Source organism: Pogoniulus pusillus, chromosome 9 (assembly GCF_015220805.1).
Source record: "Pogoniulus pusillus isolate bPogPus1 chromosome 9, bPogPus1.pri, whole genome shotgun sequence".
NCBI classification, from domain to species: Eukaryota; Metazoa; Chordata; class Aves; order Piciformes; family Lybiidae; genus Pogoniulus; species Pogoniulus pusillus.
The window spans coordinates 39,840,372-39,857,064 of record NC_087272.1 but is presented as its reverse complement, the minus strand read 5'-3'; the positions used below and the strand labels follow the sequence as shown (position 1 = coordinate 39,857,064).

Below are 16,693 nucleotides of genomic sequence, written 5' to 3'. Positions count from 1 at the left end.
CAGACCCCTCTCCCTCAGGAAGGGCTTTCCTTTCTGCCAGCTGATGCTGTGCACAGCTCTCCCTGCTGGGGAGTTCATGTTTCAAGGCATTGAAAACGTCTCCTTCCCCAGGCTCTGTTGTGAGTGATGTCTGCAGAGTGCACCTCCAGACTGGTACTCGGGAGGGACCTATCTCAGGGTGCCACCAACACACACTCCTTGGCAGCCCAACCAGCATGAGCTGGAGATCTCCCCCCTCCAAACCAGCCTGTTGCCCCTTGCTGCAGGCATCTGCTCTGCCCCAGACACCTCTGCCGGTGCAGCACTGCTCTGGTGCCACCAATACACTGATCTGAAGTGCTTACTTTATTACCACTGTCTGCATCCTGCCGAGGCTCAACCTCCATGGGGGTACTGAGCAACACATCCTCTTCCACACCAGCACTGGCCTCCTCCATGGCCCTCACAGAAACTGTCATTTGTGGAGGCTGCCCAAACTTTATATTCTTGGCCAACTGTTGCTGAAAAACAAGAAAAGAAAGAAACACCAAAGCTAACAGTGCATCTGGAGAGGGAAACGAGGCAGGGCCAGCGTGCAGCCCTGCACCCGAAAGCTGCACAGGAACCTTCAGGGCAGCTTCTGACTGGAGAGGAAAAGGAAGACCTGCATTCCACTCGAGGCTCACGTTGCTGCAAGGTGGTTGGCCCTCCCTGCCTCGTCTTTCTGCCCCCAGAGTGACCAGGGGCAGGGGTTTGCTGCATGGTTTCTGGTGCTGGGTGATTCACTGCTTCCTGCCTGGGCTGCCAACTGTAGTGAACCTGCTGTGGACGCTTAGGAGCACAGCAGAGAGCAGAGGAGTTTAAAGCTAAGCATGAAGCCTGTCTGCTGCAGAGAAGCAGGGTTACGAGCCAAGGGTGCACTGGAAGCCTCAGACTGCCCCAGAAGGGCAACTTCAATGCTCAGCATGGCAAATAATCCTCAGGCAGGTGGCTCCTGCATGCTGCCAGCACAGGGCATTCACAGCCCCAGAGGATTCAGGATGTGCTGTGCAGACATGGATATGTTTCTACCTGAACCTTCTGAGCATTTCAGAGCAGGTGCTGCTCTGCAGGGCATCAGACTGTGGGATGGCTCAGGTGAGAGGGGAGCTCAGAGCTCATCCCCTCCAACCTCCCCACCATGCCCAGGGACACCTCTCAGCTACACTCAGCTGCTCAAGGCCTCATCCAGCCTGGCCTGCAGCACCCCCAGCAAGGAGGCAGCCACAGCCTCCCTGGGCAGCTTGGGACACACTCTCAGCACCCTCACACTCAGCAACTCCTTCCTCAGCTCCACTCTCAGCCTGCTCTGCCTCAGCTCCAAACCATTGCCCCTTGGGCTGTCTCTAGAGCCCCTGATGCAAAGTCCCTCTGCAGCCTTCCTGCAGGCTGCCTTCAGCTCTGGGCAGGCAGCTCTGAGGTGCCCCTGGAGCCTTCTCCCCTGCAGGCTGCACCCCCCCAGCTCCCTGAGGCTGTGCTCACAGCAGAGCTGCTCCAGCCCTTGCAGCATCTTTGTGGCCTCCCTCCAGCAGCTCCAGCTGCTCTGTGTCCTTCTGCTGGGGCCAGCAGCCCTGCAGGCAGGATTGGAGGCAAGGTCTGAGCAGAGCAGAGCCAAGGGGCAGAATCCCCTCTCTTGCCCTGCTGCTCACACTGCTCTGGCTGCTCTCCATGGTACCCAAGGACCTTTGCAGTCCATTGGCAGTTGTGAACTTGTCCTTTCTTAATTCTATTGCCTTGCTCTTGGAGCATTTATCAATAGCTCAGCAATTAAAGTGCTGTCTGACAAGGAGCTCTCCAGCCTGACTCTGCAGGAAGAAATATTTGGTTCGGTTTGAAAGTGTTTCTAGTCTGAAGTGCTGCTCATGTGTTCTCGTGCTGAGAAAGGCTGAGTAATTAACCACAGTGTTCTCAGCTCCACTCATGATTTCATGCCTGTCTTGCTCTCTCTCCTATCATTTCTTTCCTAGGCTGAAAAGCACTTTCCCTGAACATTCTGTCTGTGAGTGTCACTCTGCTTTATCCAAACAGGGAAACCTGCAGTGTACCTAAAGGAGCAAAGTCCCCACACAAAGGGTTTAAAGTGAAGGAAAAAGAAGCAGCTGTGAAACAGCACATGAGAAGTTCTGCTGAAAAGGAGGAAAAGAAGAAGTACTACGGAGGAGTCTGGGAGGTAAGGTGCAGGGAGGGAACTATTCCCCTCTCCAGTGCTGGAGCAGTGTGTGCCTTGGGGTATTGTGCTTCGTGAAGGGTCTGGAAGAGTCCAAAATAGAAGACTGGTGAAGAGAGAAACTGACCATGGGTGTCTAGAGAATCTGCAGCAAACCTAGAAGCAAATGGAGACTTTGGCATGCAGAAGCAAGGGACCAGGGAGGTGATGGAGTCACTGTCCCTGGAGCTGGGCTCTGCTGCCAGGCAGCCAGCACCAGAACAAGGGGACACAGCCTCAAGCTGTGCCAGGGCAGGTCTAGGCTGGATGTGAGGAGGAAGCTGTTGGCAGAGAGAGTGATTGGCATTGGAATGGGCTGCCCAGGGAGGTGGTGGAGTGGCCGTGGCTGGAGGTGTTGCAGCCAAGCCTGGCTGGGGCACTTAGTGCCATGGTCTGGTTGGTTGGGCAGGGCTGGGTGCTAGGTTGGGCTGGCTGAGCTTGGAGCTCTCTGCCAACCTGCTTGGTTCTGTGATTCTGTGACCACTGACAGCTGCTTGGGGGTAATAACAAGGCTGGTGGAGAAGCCTGAAGGGACAGGACTGGGGGCTTGGGTCACATAAGTCTGTCTTTGCAGAGTACCAAAAGCAAAGCAGATCTTGGGGTCACAGAGTGTTAGGGGTTGGAAGGGACCTGTGGAGATCTTCAGATCCAACCTCCCTGCCACAGCAGGGCCAGACCTGAGTAAGGACAATGTGAGATCATTCCCAGGGCTTAACACAATCATAGGCAAAAGGATCTCTGCCCTAGAAATGCCACAGTGGTGAGGGGAAGCCAATACACTCTGCTCACAAAGCTCTCAGATGTAAAGAGAACAAATAGGCTGCAGTAGCACTGGGACACACTGCCAACCAGGAGAGCAATGAGGACACAAAGCTGGGCAATCCTGCAGTGAAAATGCACTCCCACTTCTGCAAACTGCAGAGCACCAAGGGGAGGGAGAACAGCTTGGAGATGCAGCAAGTGAGACTGTAGCGTTGGCGGGATCTGGGCAGCACTGAACAGAAACAACAAGAGGGATGTAACAAGACTGAACACGGCCAAGGGCAGGGTTCTGCACTTTGGCCACAACAGCCCCAAGCAGCACTACAGGCTGGGGCCAGAGTGGCTGAGAGCAGCCAGGCAGAGAGGGAGCTGGGGGTGCTGGCAGAGAGGAGCTGCAGAGGAGGCAGCAGTGCCCAGGTGGGCAGCAGAGCCAATGGCATCCTGGGCTGGCTCAGGAGCAGTGTGGGCAGCAGGACAAGGGAGGTTCTTGTGCCCCTGTGCTCAGCACTGCTCAGGCCAGCCCTGGAGTGCTGTGTCCAGTTCTGGGCTCCTCAACAACAACCTGTGTTGAGTACAAGGGAAGAATAACCTCTTGGGAGCAAACAAAACTCCCCCCTGAAAGAGATGCAAGTAGCCACACCAGGCAAAGGCAAAGCCCACACCGGCAAGAGATGCTTCGTGACTTGCAGTTGTGCTCTAAGTTTGCTTAGCGAGGATGGGTGGCAGCAACTGCAGCAACTGCACTTCTAACCACGGCTCTGCGTTCAGTCGACTCCACTGGGGATTTCCAGGTGAGTCTGGCAATGGGAGGAGCCCCCTGCAAAGGGGAAAGCTGTGCAGAGGGAAGCTCATCTCCAGGACAACAGAGCCCACCGATGGGGGAGGCACAGCTGTCTGCAGCAGGCAGAGGACACTCAGGCGTCCTGCGGGACAGGTCCAACCACCTCCTGCCTTTGCCAAGCGCCAGCAGGCATCTGAACGATGGTTTCTAGCCTGGAAAGCAGCAGGCATTGAATCCACCTCGGCCACGGGGAAAGAAGCTGGGGAGACAAAAAAGCCAGCACAGAGAGGAACTGGAGCTGTGCTGCTGTGGTTTGGACTGCAAAGCTCAGCCGCAGTCAGCACCGTGGCGACCGTTCAGGTGCTGTGCCTGCTGGCAGCACCACGCAGGGAGAAGGAGTTCCATCCTGCGGGTCAGAGCTGCCCACAGTGCAGGCACTCTGGAGGAGGTGGCGCTTGGGAGGGCTCTGGTGGACAAAGAAGTCGATGGTCTTTTAGCAGGCAGCTCCAGCGCAGCAGCACCGGCACGGCGCAGAGCACTGCCCAGCAGCTGCCAGCATCCTGCCGCCGGCTCCTGCAGGACAGCTCTCCCCAGGCCTGCAGAGGCACAGAGCTGGGGCTCCTGCAGGGGCCCGAGCAGTAAAGCAAAGGAACGAGAGCAGCAATGAAACAGCCCTGGCAAACCACGGCAAGGGGGATGCGAAGCTCTCCAGAAGCAGAGACAGAGCTGGTCATGGGCTGTGTGCCCATGGGCTGTGTGCCTGGGAGAGAGAGGCAAACCCACCTCTCCTGGAAGCCTTTGGAAGGACAGGGGAGGAGAGAAGAAGGAAAAGGTAATAGAGGTAAAGGAATAATTCAAGAACTTGGCAAGGGCCACAGGGTGTCAGAGGTGGGCAGGGACCTCTGGGGATCTTCCAGTCCAACCCTGAGAAGTCTCTCTGTGTGCCATCCCCTGCCACCAGCAGCACCCTCGCAGTGTTCACTCCCTGCCACAGCTGCAGGTCTCAGGCAGGCAGCTCAGGACGTGCCAGAAGCATGAGTGCAGCCCCACAGGACACAGACATTTCCAAGACCAAACCCCAGGCCTTCTGCAGAGCAGCCAAGTTGACTGTGACTTTTGGGCAGTAGGTGACATGGCTGAGAAACTGCCCTAAGGCTACTGGAAGAAGCCAGGCCACCTCTGCCCACCCTGAGCACATGCTGCAGAGCAGTGCCCACCACCTTCCCAGGGTTGTTCCACTCGTGTCTTACCTGGAGAGTTTTGACTTTTCCCAAGACGTTCTCCTGTGACATTGCTTGGATGGCCTGGTCACTCTCTGGTCTCCCATCAGGTATGAAGATGCTGTCATGGGAGAAAGCTCTACTGCCCATAGAATAGTGGGAGGACCTGCAACACACAGCCCAAAAGTCAGTCAGCACAGCAGCTGCATGACCACAGCCACCCTTCCTGCTGGCACTGCCCTGCTCTGCTCTGGCTCCTTAGAATCACAGAATCAGGCAGCTTGGCAGAGAGCTCCAAGCTGAGCCAGCCCAACCTAGCACCCAGCCCTGCCAAGCAACCAGACCATGGCACTAAGTGTCTCATCCAGGGGGGTCTTTGCAGTCAGAGGGTGGTGAGACTCTACCTCCTGACTGGAGTACAGAACACAGCAGCTGAGGTTGGGTCACAACCACAGACTGGCTCAGGCTGGAAGGGAGCTCAGAGCTCAGCCCCTCCAACCTCCCCACCATGCCCAGGGACACCTCTCAGCTACACTCAGCTGCTCAAGGCCTCATCCAGCCTGGCCTGCAGCACCCCCAGCAAGGAGGCAGCCACAGCCTCCCTGGGCAGCCTGGGACACACTCTCAGCACCCTCACACTCAGCAACTCCTTCCTCAGCTCCACTCTCAGCCTGCTCTGCCTCAGCTCCAAACCATTGCCCCTTGGGCTGTCTCTAGAGCCCCTGATGCAAAGTCCCTCTGCAGCCTTCCTGCAGGCTGCCTTCAGCTCTGGGCAGGCAGCTCTGAGGTGCCCCTGGAGCCTTCTCCCCTGCAGGCTGCACCCCCCCAGCTCCCTGAGGCTGTGCTCACAGCAGAGCTGCTCCAGCCCTTGCAGCATCTCTGTGGCCTCCTCTGGCCTCCCTCCAGCAGCTCTGTGTCCTCCTTCTGCTGGGGCCAGCAGCCCTGGAGGCAGGATTGGAGGTGAGGTCTGAGCAGAGCCAAGGGGCAGAACCCCCTCTCTTGCCCTGCTGCCCAGCACACAGCTTGCCTGCTGGGCTGCTTGAGCACAAATGTCCTTTGAAGCTTCCTTTAGGACAGTGATGTGGAAGAGCTTGGGAGCTTCACTTGCCCTGCAGTCCCAAGTCCCTGACCACTCAAGTTCCAACTCGCTCTGAGGAGTGCCCACAACAGGCAGGTTATGGCCATGCCACACACCCTCACAGCATCTCTCTTCCTCATTACCTGGCATCTCACAGTTCTGCTTGGTAGAGCTGAGGCCAAGCACCTTTGACAGCTTTTGGTCCTTTCTGTTTTCTCACTGAGTTCCTACCAACACAAACGTTGCCCAGGCTCAGAACACAGCAAACACAGCAGAAGCACTGCAGCCAATTCACTTCTCTCTTCTCTCTCCCCTCGAAATGCTTTGCAGCTCTCCACTCCATTTCAGAAGGGGGTGGCTGAGCAAATACTGCCAGCTCCATGGCCAAGAAACCAGCTCAAATCTAAGAGTTTTGCTTTGTGTCTGTGTAGGCTACGACCCCGTGGTGAAAGCCACATTCACACCTTGAAGCAACCTAGTTTCTCTCACAGGCAAGTTTAAATAGCTCCTGAGGTGATTTCCAGGCTGCCTGAGCTTTCTGCAAGGTCACTGATGTGGCTCTAAGCCCACAGACCCTTTACATCTTCCCAGCTGTGAGCCTGACAGATCAGATCACAGAGGTCCTTTGCCCCCTTTTCTTCCATTCTCCCCTTGCTCTACTTTGGGCACAAATGGATTTCTTTTAAGCCATAACACAGGATGAATAATTGAGTTTCTTTCTCTGCTGCCACTACTCCCTAGCTCCAAAGCTCTCCTCAGAAGCCTCTCCACAATAACATCCTGACAATCCCTAGCTACAGCCTCTGCTCCAAAGTCCCCCTGGTCAAAGGCAGATTGGCAGCAGGAATGGCTTTCAACAGCTCTGTGCTGGCCCCAGCAGGAGGAGGGCACAGAGCTGCTGGAGGGAGGCCAGAGGAGGCCACAAAGATGCTGCAAGGGCTGGAGCAGCTCTGCTGTGAGCACAGCCTCAGGGAGCTGGGGGGGTGCAGCCTGCAGGGGAGAAGGCTCCAGGGGCACCTCAGAGCTGCCTGCCCAGAGCTGAAGGCAGCCTGCAGGAAGGCTGCAGAGGGACTTTGCATCAGGGGCTCTAGAGACAGCCCAAGGGGCAATGGTTTGGAGCTGAGGCAGAGCAGGCTGAGAGTGGAGCTGAGGAAGGAGTTGCTGAGTGTGAGGGTGCTGAGAGTGTGTCCCAGGCTGCCCAGGGAGGCTGTGGCTGCCTCCTTGCTGGGGGTGCTGCAGGCCAGGCTGGATGAGGCCTTGAGCAGCTGAGTGTAGCTGAGAGGTGTCCCTGGGCATGGTGGGGAGGGTGGAGGGGCTGAGCTCTGAGCTCCCTCCCAGCCTGAGCCCTTCTAGGAGTCTGTGTTCTGTGGTCTGTCACAGGGACCTGGGCTACATCACAGCCATGCTGGAGGTGCTGCAAACTCCATGGCCCTTCCAAGAGCTGTGGGCAAACAGCAGCATCTGTTTATGAGCACTCCTGTTGGTGAAAGAATGCTGACACCTCAGAGGCTGATTGTGCTGACAATTGAGTCTTCATCTGACTCATTGCCCAAAACCTGACTGAAGTGGATGAATTATGGCTGGAGGTGTTGCAGCTAAGCCTGGCTGGGGCACTTGGTGCCATGGTCTGGTTGACTGGACAGGGCTGGGGGATAGGTTGGGCTGGCTGAGCTTGGAGCTCTCTTCAACCTGGTGGATTCCCTTCTCTTCCACAAGACAAAGCACTTTCAGCACACCCCTAAAGACATCCTCTCTGGAGTTGTGTTGCAACCCAACTCTTGTGTTCCACTTCAGTTCCAAACCATAACTTTTCAAAGCTATTTTCCTCACACTGCAAGCAGAGAGGTTGCTCTCTGGACTCCCACCAGCTGCCCTCTGCTGACCTTTCCTGGTCAGCAGGCAATTTTCCCTCAGTTCCAGCTATTCCAAGTTAGGAGTGGGTGAGGCATCTCCCAGTCTCCCTTCATTCTCCTCCCCCTCTGTTCCCACCACCTCTTTCGTGTTGACAGTTTGCAGGAAAGACTTCACAGAGTTGTAACTTAAAGACTAACTACAGCCTGCCTGGCAAAACAACTAACCCCACACAGCTCCCAGACACAGGCACAAGCTTGCACACAGCTGCATGGCCAGAGAGCTGCTGCAAGGAGCCTGACAGCTGCAGTCTGGACTTCAGCCAGCACCCACTGCACCCTGAAGTCCCTCAGAGCTCCTGCAGCAGTCACACTGCACAGCAGACGAGGCTGCCTTTGCTTCAGTCCTGGTGGCTGTTAGGCTTCAGCCTCCATTTTCCTCCAGAACATGAGGTGCTCAAAGGCAAATGTGGCTCCTCAGAAGGGGAATGCCTTGGCAGCAGGGAGCAGAGGTCTCAGCTCTTGCATAAGCCACAGCAGTGCATCACTCCAGCACAGAACACCTGCACCACCAATTGCCTCTTCAGTGTGCCTCGAATGTTCCTCCCACTCTGATGTTAAAGAGTTGGAAATAGAAACTGGAGAATAAAGGGCCAGAAGGAGTTGTTCTCTGCTTTCATGTTGCTAGGGACTGACTCCAAACCCCTCCCAGTCCCATGACTTTCACTCTTTTAGCTTTCCATTGGAAATCAATTCAGTAATCATTGGAGATCAGAGCCAACTTCTTAGCGTCAGGCAAGGTTTAGCACTCAGGAATTCAGAAGGCATGCAAAGCAAGAACAAAACCAGCCCTTGGCCCTCAGTGCAGTCCCTTCAAAGGCATCTGAGAGTCACCTCCAAGGAGAGCCCCAGGGAAGTGACAAGTGCAGTGACAGGTTGCCATTACTTAATGTTTTGTTTTAACAGCAGAGTCTGATCCCAGCTCTTTGCATCTCACATCCATGTCCCCAGGGCAGCCAGAGATGAAACAACACAAATTGCACTGTGCAGTTGCTCCAGAGCTACATTAACACTCTAATAGAGGAAAATGGATTGGAATCCCGAGCTGGATTTGTAGTGTCCTCTCTTTCATCTGTCACTGGAATGCCAGTCTTGGTTTTAACTCAAGCCTGCCTGGGCAGTATTGTCCATGGTACAACCTAGCTCTGAGTTACAGCTCTGCTCAGCCTGGAACCTCTGTAAGCAGAGCAGGCAAAAGGAGAGTTCTGTAGCAGCTCTGTGAGGAGAGGCTGAGGGAGCTGGGGGGGTGCAGCCTGCAGCAGAGGAGGCTCAGGGCAGAGCTCATTGCTGCCTGCAGCTGCCTGCAGGGAGGTTGTAGCCAGGTGGGGTTGGGCTCTGCTGCCAGGCAGCCAGCAACAGAAGAAGGGGACAGAGGCTGGAGCTGTGCCAGGGCAGGTCTAGGCTGGATGTTGTTAGGAAGTTGTTGTCAGAGAGAGTGATTGGCACTGGAATGGGCTGCCCAGGGAGGTGGTGGAGTGGCCGTGGCTGGAGGTGTTGCAGCCAAGCCTGGCTGGGGCACTTAGTGCCATGGTCTGGTTGGTTGGGCGGGGCTGGGTGAGCTTGGAGCTCTCTGCCAACCTGCCTGATTCTGTGATTCTAAGTTAGCTGAAGGATTCTTTTGCATCAAGTAAACTCAGAGGTCATTTCTCTGCTTAGCCCAAAGATGTACCTGCACCACCTGCAGGAGCTGCCAAACCTGAGGGCTCTGTCTCTGGGAAGGCTGCACTGTGCCATTGTTCTGGGCCAGCAGGGCCCAGCAGTGGCCTGGCTGGCAGCCTGTGTGGGCAGCCATGCCGGTTTCAAAGCCATCACTCAGTGCTGCCTTATGCAAAGCTGCAGTTTGGGTCCATCAAGGCATCTGCAAGCCCAACAGCTTCTTGTAAAGCAGAGCTGAAGCCTAGCTCAGAGCAGCTGATGCATCCTCCACACATGCTAATAATCTAAGATAATGGTCATTAAGAGCATAAAAACAGTCATGGGAAGCATCAAGGCCCCAGAAGCACTGTAGCAAAGCTTTAACATTCCTGATGAGTCTCATCTGGGGACCTCCATCCACACATGTGGGTCACAGAATCAGTCAGGGTTGGAAGGGATCACAAGGATCATCCATTCCCACCCCCCTGCCACGGGCAGGGACACCTCACACTAGAGCAGGCTGCCCACAGCCTCAGCCAGCCTGGCCTTAAGCACCTCCAGGGATGAGGCTTCCACCACCTCCCTGGGCAACCCCTGCCAGGCTCTCACCACCCTCCTGCTGAACAACTTCTTCCTAACATGCAGGCTGAATCTCCCCATCTCTAGCTTGGTTCCATTCCCTCCAGTCCTGTCACTCCCTGACAACCTCAAAAGTCCCAGACTCAGACACTTAAAGGAGACCAGGGGAGTGCAGAAGCCAGGTGCAGAGAGCAGGCTAACAAGCAAGAGAACTGCCCAGTGTGTCAGTGCTGATGTGACAGAGAGGTTCTCTGGGGAGCCCTCTGAAGCTCTGAGAAGGGAGATCACTTCTGTACTGCTGGTCTAGCTCAGCCCAAGCAGGGAGATGACTTCTATACTGCTGGTCTAGACTGATCCAAGCAAGGAGATCTCTTTAACACTGCTGGTCTAGACTGATCCAAGCAAGGAGATCTCTTTAACACTGCTGGTCTAGACTGATCCAAGCAAGGAAAACACTTTTTTGTTGCTGCTGGTCTAGCTCAGTCCAAGCAGGGGGATCACTTTTTACTGCTGGTCTAGACTGATGCAAGCAGGGAGATCCCTTTTTACTGCTGCAAAGAGAAGTGTCCATGCCCATGGGAGTGTGGGCAGGCAGTGGCTGAAGCTGGCCCAGAAGCAAGCAGGTCACTTCCCACAGCCAGGGCACAAGGGCTGGCGGCTGGCTGGGTTTGGCTGTGCTCACGTTCGGGCAGCACCTTCCACTCACAGGGGTTTATGGCTGCACAGATTCACTGCCAGTGAATGAACAAACACAGCAAAGAGACCCTTCTTGTTCCCCCTACTCCAGCACGGCAGAGTCTTGCAAGCCATCACTCCTAGGCTGCTGGCTTTCCCTCCTCCCCACTCTCAGATTTAGCAAGCAACCAGCTCAGTGTGGATGAGTCACTTCCACAAGACCAAACGCTGCCAGAGTCGTGCAGGAAAAGCAACACACAGACACTGGAAGTTTAACATTGGCCTCGGGAGTTTGAGGTGCAGACTGCACTGCAGGGGGGTGAAAATACCAGCAGCTCCTCTCCACAGATCACACAGTCACTGCAGACCTTTAGGATCATCCAGCCCAACCATAACCCAACTACCATGAGCACCAAAGCACCTCCTCAAGTGCCACATCCACAGCTCCCTGAAGACCTCTTGGAAAGTTTGGGGCAGTTTCTCTGCCAACAACTTCTTTTGCCTGCCTGCTTTATAGGGATGTGTTCAAATGAGACTCCAAAACCAGACTGTACCTTGGGATCAAGCCTTTAGTGAAACCCCTGAGGTGGCCTGGACCAGGACAGCACCACAGAGTGTCAGGGGCTGGAAGGGACCTCCAAAGCTCATCCAATCCACCCCTCTGCCAGAGCAGCAGCACCCAGAGCAGATCACACAGGAGCACAGCCAGGCTGGGTTTGAATATCTCCAGAGAGGGAGACTCCACAGTGCCCCTGGGCAGCCTGTGCCAGGGCTCTGCCACCCTCACAGGGACAAAATTCCTGTTCATGGTTAAATGAAGCTTCCTCTGCCTCAGCTGCCACCCAGTGCCCCTTGTGCTGTCCCTGGGCATCACCCAGCAGAGCCTGGCTCCAGCTCCTGCCACTCACCTGCACACATTGAGAACCACTGCTGAAGTCCCTGAATCTTTGTACCCTGCTGCTGACTGACACCTGCACCAAATTTGATCCCTACAGGTAGCACAGGACAATGCTGAGGAGTGGCCATAAGATCCACCCTGCTACTCTTTTCACTATCCCCCCCAGAGTAAGGTGGGAACACTGTCCACGTGGAGAGCTGAGAGCATCCCACTGGAGGCTGGGACTGCTCCAGAGGCAACGCCAAGTGCAGAGGGAGGCTGAGCAGTTCCTCCTGTGTGCCTCACTTCACCACCACATGCTGGTTCAAGGTACATGCCAGGTAATTAACTACCTGAGCAATAATAAGAGAGTCACTTGAGAGATGAGGGAGGATAACCACACACTCATTGCCAGGCCAGTCTCTATGGCAACCCGGGGGGACGCCACTGCTCAGCAGCCACGTTCGGCACGGAGGAGCTGTTCTCATTCACAGCAAGTGCAAATTAGAATGGAATATTCAGAAGCTGGAATGGAGATGCAGGAGATGAGTAAGAGGAATAAACTGTATCACCTCCTAGCCTTGACTTGTATAATGTGCTGCTGCTGGAAGAGGAGGAGACTGCAGGTGCCTGTGGAAATTCCCACGCTCAGCTGCTGGGAACAAGCAAATCAGTCATGGAGCCAAGCTAGAGATGGGGAGATGCAGGCTGGAGGTTAGGAAGAAGTTGTTCAGCATGAGGGTGCTGAGAGCCCGGCAAGGGCTGCCCAGGGAGGTGGTTGAGGCCCCATGGCTGGAGGTGTTTAAGGCCAGGCTGGCTGAGGCTGTGGCCAGCCTGATCTAGTGTGAGGTGTCCCTGGGCATGGCAGGGGGTTGGAACTGGCTGCTCCTTGTGGTCCCTTCCAACCCTGCCTGATTTTGTGCTTCTAATCATTTTGGTTTCTGAGGTAAATGCTCAGCTGGGGACAGCCACAGAAGGGGTGGCTGAGCACTGGAAAAGCCTCTCCTGTGTCCAACTTCTGTCAAAACAACCAGGAGAGTGCAGGTCCCAACCTGTGCCCTCCAGGAGAACCTGCACCTCCTGTGGTGTGTGTGCTCCTCAGAGCTGTGAGGTTGCTGCTCTCCATGGATGCACAAACCCCACAGCAGTTGGACTCACAGCAGCAAAGCCCACACGGGCTAAGAAGATGCCAAGTCACAGCCACACCTGGTGCTGCTTTTTGACCTCCCCCCTTTTTCTGTCTGCAGATGGAAGTTCAGGAGGGACTGAAACCCTCCAGCTCTCTGAGTGCTGTCTGTGGCCATCACTCCCTCTTTTCTTTCAGAGGGCAACTCTGCTTTGCCTCCCTCCTGCCAGTGAGGAATTCAGGCAATGACTCCCCTTCTCCTTACACCCCTCTGGCATTCATCATTTGATTCACAGAATGACAGACACAGGCAGGCTGGCAAAGCCCCTCAGGATCTCCAAGCCCAGCCTAGAACCCTCCTCTACAAGATTCTCTTTAAACCATATTCCCAAGCACCACATCCAAACCACCCTTAGGTGGTGACTCCACCACCTCCCTGGGCAGCTCCTTCCAGTCCCTGACCACTGTATCTGTGAAAAATCTTTTGCTAATGCCAAATCTAAACCTAAATCTCAGCTTGAAGCCATTCCCCTTTGTCCTGTCTCCAGTTCCCTGTGAGCAGAGCCCAGCAGCAGCCTCTCCACAACATCCCTTCAGGTAGCTGTAGACAGCAGAGAGGTCCACTTTCTCTAGACCACTTTCTCAAGTTTCAGCCTGTCCTCATCATGATTTGGCCATGGTGCCAGCTGTACTTCCACCCAGTCTCTGCATGGAGATCCGAGTTGTGCCCTTTGTGGCCACTGAGACACAGAAGCTGTGCTTTACAGGTTGGACACCACAGCAGCTGTCTGGGATGTGCTGCTGATGTCACCACTCAGCTGAATGATCCAATCTCCACCACATTATTTCCCCTCTAAAGACACCTGGAGGGAGGCCACTAGAAGGCATATAAATTCCCCCCCCCCCCTTCCCAGTCCTGCTCTTTTCAAGGGGAAAAATCCCCTCTTGGCTCTGGCAGACAGACTGCCTGGAGACATCCAGAAGCCTTCAGCCCTCAGCAGGAGACAGCCACTCACCACAACCTGCAGCTCCCTGCAGACACAGCCCCTGGCTTGCGCTGCCTCTTTGGCACCGCGTCCTGGTCTGACAGCCCAGGGCATCCCCTCGGAGGGCTTCCCGTCACAGGCAGCTCGGGAGCACGACCTGCTCCTTGCCCCAGCCCTGCTCCATAAACACCTGATTGCTTGCTTTGCTTATCTGCGGAGCCTGCTGAAGAGCGCTGAGCAGGACACTTTGCTTTGACCTGGCGCTGCTTGCAACGAAGGCGCAGGGCAGGCACTGCAGCCAGCACCGGGGGAGTTTCCTTCTGCTCCACATGCGCCCAGCTCAGCTTCCCGGAACGCAGCCTCGCTGGCAGCCTGCCAGCAGAGTGCTCAAGGACAGGGAGCTGAAGTTCTGCTGCTAACGTGGGCGGATGCCAAGCTTGGCTTTGCTGGGAACGCTGTGAGTTCTGCAGCCATGGAGGTGATGCTGGAGTGATGTGACCTGTGCCCATCCTCTGATGGAGGCCAAAGGGATGAGACCCAGCAAGGCCAAGTGCAGGGTCCTACACTGTGGCCACAGCAACCCCAAGCAGCACTAGAGGCTGGGGGCAGAGTGGCTGAGAGCAGCCAGGCAGAGAGGGAGCTGGGGGTGCTGGCAGAGAGGAGCTGCAGAGGAGGCAGCAGTGCCCAGGTGGGCTTGGTGTCTTTTGCCAGGCAGCCAGCAACAGAAGAAGGGGACACAGTCTCAAGCTGTGGCAGGGCAGGTCTAGGCTGGATGTGAGGAGGAAGTTGTTGTCAGAGAGAGTGATTGGCATTGGAATGGGCTGCCCAGGGAGGTGGTGGAGTGGCCGTGGCTGGAGGTGTTGCAGCCAAGCCTGGCTGGGGCACTTAGTGCCATGGTCTGGTTGGTTGGGCAGGGCTGGGTGCTAGGTTGGGCTGGCAGAGCTTGGAGCTCTCTGCCAACCTGCTTGGCTCTGTGATCAAGTGCAACAAGGCTACAGCTTGAATAGCAAATACCAAGTTGGCTTGCCAAATTGAGGCACTTTCAGAGAATCACAGAACCACAGAATCTTAGGGGTTGGAAGGGAACCAAAGAGCTCATCCAGTCCAACCCCCTGCCAGAGCAGAAGCACCCAGAGCAGGGCACACAGGAACACAGCCAGAGGGGTTTGGAAAGGCTCCAGAGAAGGACACTCCACAGCCTCTCTGGGCAGCCTGTGCCAGGGCTCTGGGACCCTTCCAGCCAAGAAGTTGCCCCTTGTGTTGAGCTGGAACCTCCTGTGCTGCAGCTTCCATCCACTGCTGCTTGTCCTATCCCAGGGAGCAGTGAGCAGAGCACACTGAAGTTGTCACACTGAAGTCTTAAAGACCTGGCAGGTCTAATTCCAGGTGCTCTGAAATGCTGCATTCAGCCCTAGGGAAGCTGCTCTCCTGCACCCTCTGCAAACCTAACCCCCCACTGCCTCTGCAGAGTGACAGACAATCCAGAGTGACAAACCTCCTGCAGAGCACCAGAGAGATGTCCTGCCAGTCTGTCCTCACAATCCTTGCTTAGTGCCAACCACAACAAAGCTTATCAATGCCAAACCCCAGCCTCAGAACAGAAGCTTCTGGAGGCTTTAGAGAAGCTCCACACACGCAGTGTGCCTTGTCTAGTAAAGAGCCCTCCCACCTGCCAGCTCCCAGGGTTAGGAGAGAAAGTTAATGAGTACAGGTTTAACTCTGTGAACTCGAGGAGGGCCACAGCAAGGTGGCAAAGGAATTTCAGTACCTCACAAGGCAGGGCAAGGCAAACTGCAACGGGAAACCTCCCAGCTGGGAACTGCAGAATGCTGTGGGTGAATAATAAACCTGCTGAGCTCGGCATACATCAGGGGAGCAGGCCCTGGGCATGCATCTGAGGAGCCCAGCAAGTGTCCACAGGAGAGCATGGGCAGGCAGCTCCCTCAGCCTGCTTTCCACTTAGCCAAGCAGCTGAGCTACCCTGGTGCTGCTCAGCCTGACCACAGAGGCAGGGCAGGCTCCAGCAGGGACTCAGGCACTGGCTCCGAGCAGCCTGGTAAGCCAATACAGCACACAGCCAGCTTAGGGCCTGGAAGCAGTGCACAGCTCTTGGTTAGCCTACACTCACCCATTTGCTCAGCTCTGCCTTCCCCAGCCAGCCTCCTCCCCAAAACAACAGCCCCCACTCCCCAAAACAACAGCCCCCACTCCCCCAGGAGTCCACTGGAAGCAGCTGCAGATGCATCAGTGCACATCGCAGGGCTGCATTTCCTCAGCAGTTCAGGCAATGGGCTCAGCCCCCCTGAACTTCTTCATGCACTCCCCAGTTCAGTGACAGGTTTAGTAACCCCCCTGTGGTTGTGTGCTCTGCAGGAAATGGTTCCATAAACTCACCCAGCAGTTCTGTTAAATAAACTGCCTAGAATCACAGAACCAGTCAGGGCTGGAAGGGACCACAAGGATCAGCCAGAAATTCTGATTCCTACATGAGCAGTTTGCTCCAATCCATTTCTCCAAGAGCAGTGGAAGGCAGAGCAATGGATTACTCCTAGACAACTTGGCAATGCCCAGGTGCATCATTTTACATAGAACCAAGCAAGTTGGCAGAGAGCTCCAAGCTCAGCCAGCCCAACCTAGCACCCAGCCCTGCCCAACCAACCAGACCATGGCACTAAGTGCCCCAGCCAGGCTTGGCTGCAACACCTCCAGCCACGGCCACTCCACCACCTCCCTGGGCAGCCCATTCCAGTGCCAATCACTTTCTCTGCCAGAACTTCCTCACAACATCCAGCCTAGACCTGCCCTGGCACAGCTTCAGCCTCTGTCCCCTTCTTCTGGTG

General features: G+C 55.6%; 1 protein-coding gene across 3 annotated transcripts in view; it reads right to left on the bottom strand.

The window, feature by feature from the left end:
- Nucleotides 1–16,693, bottom strand: part of CRACD (capping protein inhibiting regulator of actin dynamics) — a 99,579-nt gene that overhangs the window by 17,194 nt on the left and 65,692 nt on the right. For all 3 annotated transcript variants that reach the window (XM_064149317.1, XM_064149316.1, XM_064149315.1), the window contains exons 5-6: nucleotides 5,018–5,153; nucleotides 345–500 (exon numbers count right to left, since the gene is read on the bottom strand). In XM_064149317.1, coding sequence (XP_064005387.1) covers nucleotides 345–500; nucleotides 5,018–5,153 — 292 coding nt within the window. The remainder of the gene's footprint in view (nucleotides 1–344; nucleotides 501–5,017; nucleotides 5,154–16,693) is intronic.